The 12,068-nt window shown below is 40.1% G+C and overlaps 1 protein-coding gene across 1 annotated transcript; it reads right to left on the reverse strand.

Moving 5' to 3' along the window:
• Positions 1–566: 566 nt before the first annotated feature.
• LOC141764899 (putative ATP-dependent RNA helicase DDX5) lies at positions 567–10,922 on the reverse strand. Its single transcript, XM_074630578.1, has 13 exons — positions 10,734–10,922; positions 7,598–7,790; positions 7,402–7,498; positions 7,152–7,285; positions 6,095–6,160; positions 5,635–5,776; positions 5,325–5,485; positions 4,862–5,034; positions 4,472–4,582; positions 4,254–4,315; positions 4,076–4,135; positions 2,383–2,604; positions 567–1,395 (listed from the first exon to the last, which is right to left on the reverse strand). Exons 1-13 carry the CDS (start codon positions 10,772–10,774, stop codon positions 938–940), a joined length of 1,920 nt encoding a protein of 639 aa, XP_074486679.1. The 5' UTR covers positions 10,775–10,922; the 3' UTR covers positions 567–937.
• Positions 10,923–12,068: the final 1,146 nt, after the last annotated feature.

Genomic DNA, 12,068 nt, shown 5'->3' on the forward strand with positions numbered 1-12,068 from the left:
TGGAATAAAAAAAAAATGTTTGCTTTAAAGTAGTAGGACCGATATAGTAATTTAAAGATAATATAAAAAAAATACTGCAACCAGACTAGTAAAAAATATCAACAAATGGGTAGTGTCATTACGGTAACTGCAGCCCTAAACTTAATATCTTAACATGCAGTAGACAGTTTAGCTGTGTAGAATAAGGTAGTGGCTCCAAAAACGTGGAGCAGGAACATCCAGGTGTTGCAAACATCCATGTTGCCCAATAATCAGGGTTGGAAATTAGCACCAGCCAAATTCTGGTAAAATATTCAAGTGGCTGCTAGATTTGTTTCACTCACAGCCAAAAAAAAGAAAACAATTATGAAATCCACCAGCCACAGTGGCAAGTGGACAAAAAGTTAATTTCCAACCCTGCCAATAATATGTGCATTGTTTTAATTTCTGTGCAGCATTGTTTCTGACAAGTCAGCTCAGTATTGGTATACCAATGCAAAGTGATCCACATGAAAACAATCCCAGTTCTAATAGTTCTTGCTACCCAACCTTCCCACACAGTCAACACAGTCAACACAACACACGGGTCCCAATTTCTTATTTTTATTTAAAAGGGTTACACGCACCCTTTTTGTATGATCTTCATAACATCTCTTTAAAACATACCACAAACTGAAAACACTGCATTACCTAGTAAAAATAAATTACTGAGGAATGTAACAAAAAAAACATCCAAGGAAAAGTGCAGCAATCATAATTGCACTATAGGAGACGTGTCTATGACTCCCATTTAATGCTTCTGGGTTTAGTGAATATTTCCAACCCTGCTGTAAGCAAAACAAAGTTAAACAGTACAAAGGATAATAATAATAATAATAATAATAATCATAATCATATTGTAAGATTTCAAGACTAAACCAAAATCATGTTGGTTCCATATATTGTGCGGATATCATATCTACTGAGGGAAGGGTGGTGGCATGGGGTAGGGCACCATTGGTGGTGGGGGTGGTGGCTGTTGGGCCTGTGGTGGTGGTGGCTGAGAGTTGAATGGGAATGGTGGGTGGTTCATGCCATTCTGAGCGGCCCTCTGCATGGCCCCGAACTGAGGGGGGCCCTGGAAGCTTTGATTACCAAAAGCACCCACCTGGTTTGCTGGAGCACCAAAATTACCCTGTCCGTTGCTGTTGCTATAATTGTTGTTGCCATAGCTACCACTAGAGTTACCACTGTTACCTCCATAGCTGCCACCATTCTGGGCCTTATTGCCACCAAAAGCACTCTTCGGCCCATTGCCAAACCCTCTATCGCTGTCCCTGTCCCTGTAGCTACTACCGCCAAAGTTGCTCCTCCCACCCCCGGAATACCTATCCCGACGGTCATCCTTGTAGCCACCTCTTCCCCCCCTTCCGCGACCTGCATGAGATGAAGACAAGAGAGGGACAAAAGAGAGAGTAGAGTGGGTTCAGACTATTAATACACTGAACCTACAACAACATGGCAGTGATACTAAAGCCTCGATTATACTTTCCGCAAACGCGAGTATCCGCATTATGTAAATCTCATCATCAGAGGGTGTACGCGTAGACTTTGTGCAGATGTTCGCGCATCGGCAATTTGTTGTGGCCGCACAGACAGCGATCTACTGCGCATGTGTGGAGCTCGTCCTCCAAGCGGACTGTATAAACAGGACTACTCTGCGTTTGTGGTGTCAGCAACTGTCCGTGTAGATGTCCGTTCGGGAGTGTAAAACTTTGGTTATGCTTTCCATAAGGATGGCTGCACGGACATGAGCTGACGTGGAATCGTGAAGAGGAAATGTTTGGATCTTTTATACTACGTGCAGGTTTCTCCTTGCGGCAAACAGACATTCTCAAAGCTCCTCAAAGTTTTCTGCCCATCCGCGTAGTTAGAAAACTCGGGATGTGTACGGACAGGCAAAAACCTGCTGCACGGAACCCCCGCGAAGGGCCGTGTCTGATGGTGTAGCGTCTCTTTGGCCATGCGGACACATGGGACCCTCGCGGATGCGGCAAGCATAAATAAAGCTTAATCGAGGCATAAGAGACACTGATAAGATAAATAAAGCCTCTTTTGCCAACCACTGCAAGCATCTGACATGAGAAGAATCTCAACTACTGCATAAGAGATAATTAAGTGCTTTTAAGAACATTTACGAAACAAGGTAAAAAGTCTAAAAAGGGGCTTCTGAGACAATGACAAGCCGAAGATTATATCATTTCATCCAAACCATCTGGGATATTAGTTCCTAATACAGAGGCGTACAATATGAATCTTTGAAATCAATAGACAGTCATCAAGTATCAATTCTCATATCTACTATAAGATACACTGCATCTTCCTTGAAAAGCATTATTAATGTAAACAAGTATCAGATCTTACCTCCTCTGTCCTCTGCCATCTGGATCAGTTTGGGGTTAATGGCCTGGTTGGCCTCGCGGAGCACAGAGATCAGGTCACTGGCTTGTTTCATGTTGTTGGGGGTGAAGAAGGTGTAGGCAGTGCCCGTTTTTTGACTTCGGGCAGTGCGTCCAATGCGGTGGATATAATCCTCGGAGGAGTTAGGGTAGTCATAATTGATGACAAATTTCACATCCTCCACATCTGTGAAAGTGTTGCAGTGTGGCAAAACAAAACATGGAGGCCACACAGGATTTTGCACACCACAACAGCCAGATCAAAGGGACAAGTTAGCAACTGTGGAGGCTGGGGGGAGAAGATGGTCATTAGGCTGTGGAGGAAACGTGTTAAAGACAACATGAGATTGTGTATACATCTACTCCATGGGAATACTACTGTGGGAAGAGAGAAACGATGCACACTCCAATTGCTTACCATAATCAAAAAGATCCAAAAGACATTCACTCTCCCTTTTGTTAACCAAGGGAGAAAAAAAAAATGGATTTAAGTCTTACCATAAAGGAGTATGCATTCACTAGTCCTTTCCCAATGCAGCGAAATCCCCCACAAATTGTCAAGTGACATCCAGGAGCTTCTACGCAGTTGGGCCTCGATATGCACTGGGGCCTCTTCATGTGCCAATATAGGACCATTCTGGGGTACATTTTTGCAGGTCCGTTTTTCCCAGTACACTCTCAAAAGAAGCTTGATATTAAAGGCCGCACTGCACGTCTTGCCAAGACAAAATAGACCAAGTACTAATTTGAACAGGGGCCCCCTTCAAAAAAAATGAAAAAGGCCCAAGCATTGAACCCTGTGGGACTCCTAACCGAGCACGGAACAATTCCCCCCGCCCCCTTCATCAGTCTCATCAAGGCAAGATCTTCCAAGAAGCCAGTGTTCACTTGAGAAAATGTCTCTCGTTGGCAGGTCTCGACATGACTATAAAACGCAGGCGAGGGAGGAACTTTGGTTTGAGCTGTCTCACTCTCTTTCTCTTCTCACTAGAGGTTCCCACTACCCCCTAAACACATGTGCCAGGTCTCATCAATTTTCAGAGACAAGTAAAAGATTTCAAACTGCTCTCTCCATATGAAGAAATCCAGCACTTTGACGGGAAAAGAAAACAACTGAAAGCTTAGACAGGCTCACAAGCACCCATGCTGTGTGATACAAGCTCCGAAAGGTAACAATTGTTCCAAATCTCAAACAAGTGACTTGCAATACAGCGCTCTCTAACACAACAGCATGCAAGGCAAAAGTCACAACATCAAGCATATCTTTTTTTTTTTTTTTTTTTTTTAACGTTTGAGTTGGAAACAGCTGGATGGCAGTTGTCAGGTGAAATCCATGGACAGAGAACAGATGTGTGTGTATTTCAACAACATATCAGAGACGAAGGCTTAGCCACACAGCCTTTTGAAGATCTCTGGCACACAAGTGCTTTCACCTCTCTAGGCCCACTGGGTGGCAAGCCAGTTGAGCACTTCCAATATGTCATCCTTCTCCCTCTCGAGGCCTGGGACTGTCATGCCTAGCGCCTGCCACAAAGACTCCACCTTAAGGTGAGAAAAACTCAGAAAAATGCATAGAAAAGTTAAAGAAAGCAAACCCACTTTCTTTAAAGTAAGTGAAACACTGACAAGAAAGTGGTGATACTCAATGGCATACTGACCCAAGCCACGCGAGGCCACATCTGTGGCGATGAGGATTGGAGCTTTACCATATCTGAACTCTGAAGGGAGATGGACAAATATTTACTTCAATTACAGAGCAGCCTGTGAGAAAGATTCATAAAGATATGTATATATATTTTTATACCGTATCTTGAAAGTTGATTTATTAAATCTCACCATTAAGGACCCAGTCCCTCTCCTGCTGGCTCTTGTCTCCATGAATTCCCATTGCTGGCCACCTGTGACAGACAGATTGAACTTTAAACACTAATGCAACAACAAATAAGAGCAATGAGAAAGAAAAGTTATCATTTGGCATCGCCTAAATGTTAACTTTCCAGATGGATAGAATTAAAATAAACATTTTTTGATGGGAGGGAAGAGGAGATCCTTACCCATCTCTTCTCATCCTCCTGGTGAGCTCATCACAACGCCTTTTGGTCTCCACAAAAATAATGGTCTTGTTCTCCTTTTCACTCATTATCTCCTCCAGCAAACGGATCAGTCTGACAGAGAAGAGACAAAGAGGAAGTTAAGACACAACTTAGTTGACAAAATATAGTCTGTCACTGCAACAGACATTGTGTTTCTACTGATGCAAGTACAGTCACACACAGATTTAAGATTAAATAAACAATGTTCTTGAACTACTTGCCTATTTAAACAAGGTTTTGAGAGGAAAGGATAACTGCAACACGTATGGTCATGGACTGATACAAAGTTTTCCTCACATCACATCAGTTGACTGACTGATGCTAATAAAGAGGTATGAAACATCTACTCACTTGTCCTCCTTCTCCATGTCATTGCAAACATCAACTATCTGGAGGATGTTGTGGTTGGCACTGAGCTGCAGTGCGCCGATGTTGATCTGGACGTAGTCCTTTAGGAAGTCCTCAGCCAGCTGGCGAACTTCCTTAGGCCAGGTGGCGCTCCACATCAGGGTCTGACGGTCTGGCTGGTAAGGACAAAAAGGAGGACTTCAACACTATTTTGCAGCTTCAAAGTCAATTTATCCCTCACATTTAACTTTTTAAAAATTGAAGGATGCACCCGTCTAATATCTAGTATTTCTAGTATAACAGTTAATCTGGGTTCTGAAGTATCAATGTTGGTTGCAGGTTCTTTGGTTATGTATTTAATTCCACTCTTTGGAGCATAAACAAAGCAGCTGGGTAGTAGTCATGTTTGCAACAATTTATTTTTATGTCAATTGTCTGCCAAGTAAAAGAAAATAACATAACTTACCCGAATTTGTTCCACTATCTTGCGGATCTGAGGTTCAAATCCCATATCCAGCATGCGGTCTGCTTCATCCAGCACCAGATAGGTGCAGCGACTCAGATTGGTCTTACCACACTCCAGGAAGTCAATGAGACGACCCGGGGTAGCGATGCAAATCTCAACACCTAAAAAAAAACCCAGGGAAAACACAATATTATATATTTAAACTTAAAAACAATCAAACCTTAAATCATAAAACAAATCCCTGATTGAAAAGAAGAGTCAAATGAATTGTATTAACATTTACATAGTGAAAATAACAAAGTAAGCATACCCCTCTCAAGGTCCCTGATTTGGGGTCCTTTGGGTGCACCACCGTAGATGCAGGTGCTCTTGAGACGGGAGGCTCTGCCGTATTCAGCAGCCACTTGTTGCACCTGCTGAGCCAGCTCACGGGTTGGCGCCAGTACCAAGCACTGAAGAAAGATGGATAAAATTTTTCAAAATCATAATTATTTTGTGTATTGCATTGGGCTGTTACAACTACTTTTTATCTTTTTTATTTGTTTGGCACACCATATTGAATTTCTAGAAAAGGTGTCTATTTAGTGATATACAGAGCGATTTATTGATCAATATGATATGACGATGATATGGGCCTTCAGTTATAATATTATGAAAGCTTAAAAGTAATTTCCTGTTCTCCAAAAATTGGACTGTCAACAGCGTCCTGTGCAGAGAGAGAAAACCGGTCTGATCACACAAAAGAATAATATATTTTTAAGTGTACTTACAATCGGTCCATCTCCATGCTCCAAGAATGGCTGATGTTGGATGTGCACAATAGCAGGCAGAAGGTACTAAAGAAAGAAAAATAAAGGACTGAGCTCTAAATATACATTTTAACTCATAGTGCACATGTATTAGTGTTCCAATGAGCACCAGCTGCCTGGTAGTCATTAACATCCACAACATAGCAACAGGATATATTTCTTCCCTCAGCTGACAAGTGTTGACATTGTTTAAAGGTCTGTATTCACATCATTCTGTTCAATTTTGAGCCAATCATTCTTGGCAACCTAGTCCACCTGCTTTCGAATGGGTCTTAACATTTGGCAAAAGTGTTAAGTCTAATGACAGACAACAAATTTATCTCATATGGGTGCTGGGTAAGCTTGCTGCAGTAGTCGGTGTTACCGGTGTTACACTGTGTTCGAAAATACATCGATTACATACACCGCCCCCACCATAATTTTTCTTTTTTTCATAGAAATAAAACCCATTTAGTTAATTTTTTGCGTACCAGCGCCCACGTTCATCAAATAAAAAGACTCCAATTTGGAAAAAACTAAGCATGTTATCAATACATACGACGACGGATGCTACAAACCGAAAGAGGAAGTGTCTGCTCCGTACTGAGTCTTAGCACAGAGTAGCAGGAGTCAGATTTCACACAAACTGGACGAGGGAGAGGGATTTGATGTCAAAGCAAAAAGCAAAAGCACTTATTTGGCAATATTTCGGATTTAAACCCAATACTGTAAGGGAACCATAACGTTAATGAGGAGCGGTTACAGCCTGTGTGGGCTCTGCGGTGCCGGGTGGAAACCTGCAGCCCCACAGCAAAAGCTCGACCGGAGAGGCCAGACACACAGCCATCCGACATTAAAGATCAAAGTAAGCGCTCTGCAGATATCGAGCATCGTGATTTCTTGTAAAATGTCCGGTGTAATCAATAACATCGGTGTTGTTACAAATTTATTAACCGGTGGGAAAATGTCCTCACCGTGACATCCCTCGTGCTAGGTAGAAAGGGTCTGAAAAATCATAATTGGAAAATACTTCACTTACTGCAAGGGTTTTCCCAGACCCAGTTTGAGCGATGCCAACCATGTCTTTGCCACTCAGGGCTACTGGCCACCCCTGAGACTGGATCGGAGTTGGATCAGTCCAGTTCTGTTTGGCAATGACTTCCATGACGTAGCCTGAAGAAATAAGATATGCAAGTTAAATTGTTGAACATCAAACCTTCTGACAATGACACATATAATAGGTAAAGAGCTATTCAAGATCATTTGTGTGGTGGAGCATTTCTACTCACTTGGAAAAGCAGCTTCATGGAATTTTATAATTGGTTTGGGGCAATCTCTGCCTTTGACTGTAACTTCTTTGTTTCTTCGGTACTGTTCAACCTCTTGCTGGAATTGAAGGAGGAAAAAAAAACGTCCACTGTTGATATATATATACTCGCATGAATTAAAACTGAGAAAAGAGAAACAGCTAGAAGCAGGTCTTACAGGTGATCTATGCGTAGCTTCTGGATGTTCCTGGTAGAAGTTCTTTTGAAACTTTGGAAGCTCGTCGAGGTTCCAGTGCTTCTTTCGCAGCCTCTCACCAGGGTTGCCAAACTTTCCTGGAGGAGGTCCGCCCCTATTACCTCCTCCACCACTACCACCACCAAAACGAGGGGGTCCTCCACCTCCACCATACCTTGTGTAAAAGAGTGGGACACACAGCATTAAGCACGGCAAAAGATTACGCTTATTAAAGGGGCACTCCACAAATTTCTCACATAACGATAGGAACTCAGTAAGTTGTCCTTCACGGGGGACGTATATCGATCTGAAATCAATTTGCAAGGTAAATAATCTATTGTATCGATACTGAGAATTTGCACCTTGTATTTAAGCACGACAAACGTTATATGGATGTATTTTTTAGCACTTTTAATAGTGAAGTTCCGGTTCATTCTCCCTGTGTATGACATCATCGACATGCGCCTGCAGCGCCAATCCAGAAAGACGATAACAAAAAAAAGCATAGCTGATGGCGGGTAAGAACCAGACGAGCGAGAGATTTTCAAGCAGTTTTTGAGGTCCAGCGTGTGGAAACATTTCGGCTTTTTCAAAAAGGGAGCTGTCCTCGACAAATCACTCGCTGTTTGCAGAATATGCAAAGGCCAGATAAAAATACAACGGCAACACGACCAATCTTTCCACGCACCTACTGAGACTCCATGCATTATATTTTTCAAAATAAGAACAGAAGCAGATGATTAAACCACTGTTCTTTCGACCTGAAGAGAAGTTGGTTCATTACATCTTTGTGTAGGAGCCAAAGTGTGTATTTAAACTGTTGTTTATTATTATTATATATTTTTTTTTAGGCTGCACACCTTCTTTTTGTTATTATCACTTCCGGTAATTGTCACAGGGGTGTGGTTTCACCTATTTTTACCTGTTCACTTGGACCGCGAGAGTCAGACAAAGAGGGTGAGATAGGTTTGGATATTTTCTGTTGACCGTCACTTCACGTTTAGTTATTCCAGTTAGCCTTATTGTTTGTAATTCCTTCAATCTCTTACGATATTTTCTTACACCCCTATTATGGACATGCAATACTAAATCACTGGAGGGAAAGTATTGTAAACTATACACACGTTTTCCTCTCTTCCCAGTTTTCTAGTTCCACATAAATTACACAAAATGGGTAACTTAGGGGCTTTACATTAGTGAACAGCTTTAAAAGTCAGTATAATGTGGAGGACGCAATCTTCCAAGCAGATACATAGTTTACACCCTAGAGGCAAAAGTTGGAACTGAAATACTATTTGTTTTTACAAATATTGCATAGACTAAGCTACTGGAGTTACCCTGCACTATACTCATTTTTAGCAGTCTCTTCTGCACTATATTCACTTTTTTAATAGTCGTGTATCACAGCTGTTACCCTGCACTATATTCAGTTTTATCAGTTTTCTTCATCTCCTTGTATTTTTATATCTGGTATATTTTTTGTACTTTGTACTTTGCACTACTAACTTTTTTACTGCCTTTTTACTAACATGTTTTGCACTATGGAACTGTGATGCTGGAAACTTGAATTTCCCTAAGGATCAATAAAGTTACTATCTATCTATCTATCTATCTCTAACAATAGTTGCTTAATAGCTTGCTACACTTTGATAATTTAGACAAACCCAACACTGTTTACAATACCAAATTTAAGTGTATGAATATCGCCCTACTCATAAATAAATAAATAAACACTCACCAGTAAATTACATTAAACTGTCAGATTACTGACTTGAGATTTACTTAAATTATACATGAGAAAAGTATAACATTATTCAATTACATTTATTTTTATATAGCAACATGGCTCAGTTCACAAAATTTAGTTTCACAACAAAACTCCTCATCTCTCCTGACACATCAGATGATTTTGCTGCCACTTACACTTCATAGCGTTCAAACACACAGAGAGAGACGCTGAAGTCTCATCCATCACTGAATTTAAATGAATGCCTCTGACTGCAGTAAATGCAGAAAAAATAAAATAGTGTCCAGGTCCTAACATCTGTCATTAAAGGAATGTATAAAAATAAGACGCGTCTTCTGATTAATCTAAAAATCGGACTTTTACAGAGAAATTTGTAGCTTTGTGTAGTACAACTTTTATATATGGGACTCATCTTATGAGCTATTCTAGGTGACACTGCTTGCTGCTAATAAAGAACGACTTTTTAAAAATAATGTTGTCGTCTCCGACACTAATCTTCATCTCTGTATGTGCATCCAGCAAGAAGAGACCCCACTGCGTCACATGACAACGACCAGGCTGCAAACTGACACAGATATCATATTTTCTTTTCTTCTGTACTGTTTTTTTTGTATGTATTTCATTGTTTTTATTGGATTGTTTTCCACTGTTTGGTGTACTTCTTGTTGTTTTTTAACTTTTGTTGTATTTTTAAAATGATGTTAGTTTAGATCTGCCTTTTTTGTTATTGTTTTTTTTTTCCTGGGGTTGGGGGAGGTCCTTTGTATAAGCCTGTGGCTTCTTGACCTCACCTGACACATTTCTTGTTTTCTTTTTCATTGACTGGATTTTGTGCAGTTTTATATATGTGCAAATAAATAAATAACTCACCAGTAAATGACATTAAACTGTCAGATTACTGATTTGAGATTTATTTAAATTATACATGAGAGAAGTGTAACATTATGGGACTCAGTTTATGATTCATTCTAGGGTGACACACTACTGCTAATAAAGAACGACTCGTTAAAAATAGTGTGACACTAATCTTCATCTGTGTATGTGCATCCAGCAAGAAGAGACCCCACTGCGTCACATGACAACGACCAGGCTGCTGTGCAAACTGACAGAGCTGTCGTTAGCTGCCATTTTACCTCCAGTAGACAGATACTAAGAACATCACAGATACGCCACAGCAGGGACGCTTCACCACATTAAAAACACGGTGTTTTCACATCTAAATACACGAGAGTGTGTCTAAATAACAAACTATAGCGACATAAACAAGACAACCGTCGTGGTTAGAGAGTAACGTTAGCAACCAGTAACGTTAGCAACCGTTATGCTAAACTGGTTGATGTCGGGTAACTGTCAACGTTCAGAAACACTTACCCTCTATCTCTGCCACGATCTCTGTCTGAAAACCCAGGCATTATGTGTAGCAGAGTACTGTAGCGAGAAGCAGACTTCGTTTAAATCCTTTCAAACAAAACAGAAGATAATAATCTATGAGCTAAAGGCGGCTCACTCAGGCAAAACAAAAAGAAAATGCCGGCAGACAAAAAGTCTGTCTGGAGAGACGGATGTGACGTAACACGGAGGGGCGGATTACATTGTATCAATGCGCGTCAAAACAGTGGTGGCACACCCGTGGTACTATTTTATCGTATCGTAAATTCGTGAGCCTGGTTTGAATGAATGAATGAATGAATGAATGAATGAATGAATGAATGAATGAATGAATGAATGAATGAAAGAATGAATGACAGTAAAAAAAAGATCTAAACAAAGTGTAACAAAATATGAACCATTTAAATAGAAGGAAGTATAAAAATAGGAGCAGTATATACAGTATTGACAATAAACACACTATTAACAAAATTGCACAAGTGGAAAATGATATTTCACAGTGAGAATGAATGAATTAATGAATGAAAGACTTGAATGAAAGACTTTATTTCGAACATAAAATAAATAAAAACAGATACAAAATAATAACAAACAAAACAAGAGTAATAGTGTTCTAAAAGGAGTAGGTTAGAAGTAAAACTTATATTTCCCTACCCCTTTCTCACTTCTCCTCTATTAACTCATATATCATAGAATGATAGAATGATAATATAATATATAAACTATCCCAGATTTATTTACATCCCAAATTAAATATATGAACAGCATCCCAAGTTTTTTTACAACCCACATATCCATCCGGAGTTAAAAAGTAGATATAAACCAACCCTTAACACAACCCTTATCACAACTCTTCCTCAACCATATACCTCCCAAAAATATCTTTTTTGTATAGCTTTTTAAATTGATTTATATTTGTGCTCTGCTTCAACCCATCACCCAACCCATTCCACAAATCCACCCCAAAGACTGAAATACACAACCTCTTCTTTTTTGTACGAACACAATGCTTTTTAAAATTCAATTTTCCTCTTAAATTATAACCCCCCTCCCTGTCACAAAACAGTGTTTGATAGCTCAGGGCTTATGCCCTTTTCTATTTATAGGAAATCATTGGGGGGAGGAGAGAGGAGATGGAGGAGGAGCCCAGTTGGTGTTGAGGCATCATGGCCCATGCAAGGCCAGTTGAGGAGTTTTTTATTTATTTTTTTCTTCCCTTTCCTCATAACAAAATAAGATAAAATGAAATATGGATAAAACAAAATTGAGAGAAAAATAAATTAAAGAAAGAGAAAAAAAAAGAAAAAAAAAGAAAAA

Source organism: Sebastes fasciatus, chromosome 3 (assembly GCF_043250625.1).
Source record: "Sebastes fasciatus isolate fSebFas1 chromosome 3, fSebFas1.pri, whole genome shotgun sequence".
NCBI lineage: Eukaryota > Metazoa > Chordata > Actinopteri > Perciformes > Sebastidae > Sebastes > Sebastes fasciatus.

What these genes read in the sequence shown, in the direction of transcription:
- LOC141764899 (XM_074630578.1), bottom strand. Translation starts at nt 10,774, where the DNA reads ATGCCTGGGTTTTCAGACAGAGATCGTGGCAGAGATAGAGG. An exon ending in AGGAGGATGAGAAGAGATGG is followed by an intron (nt 4,316 to 4,471) that starts GTAAGGATCTCC and finishes TGTCTGTCACAG; the next exon opens with GTGGCCAGCAATGGGAATTC. An exon ending in GATGGCAGAGGACAGAGGAG is followed by an intron (nt 1,396 to 2,382) that starts GTAAGATCTGAT and finishes CATCTCATGCAG; the next exon opens with GTCGCGGAAGGGGGGGAAGA.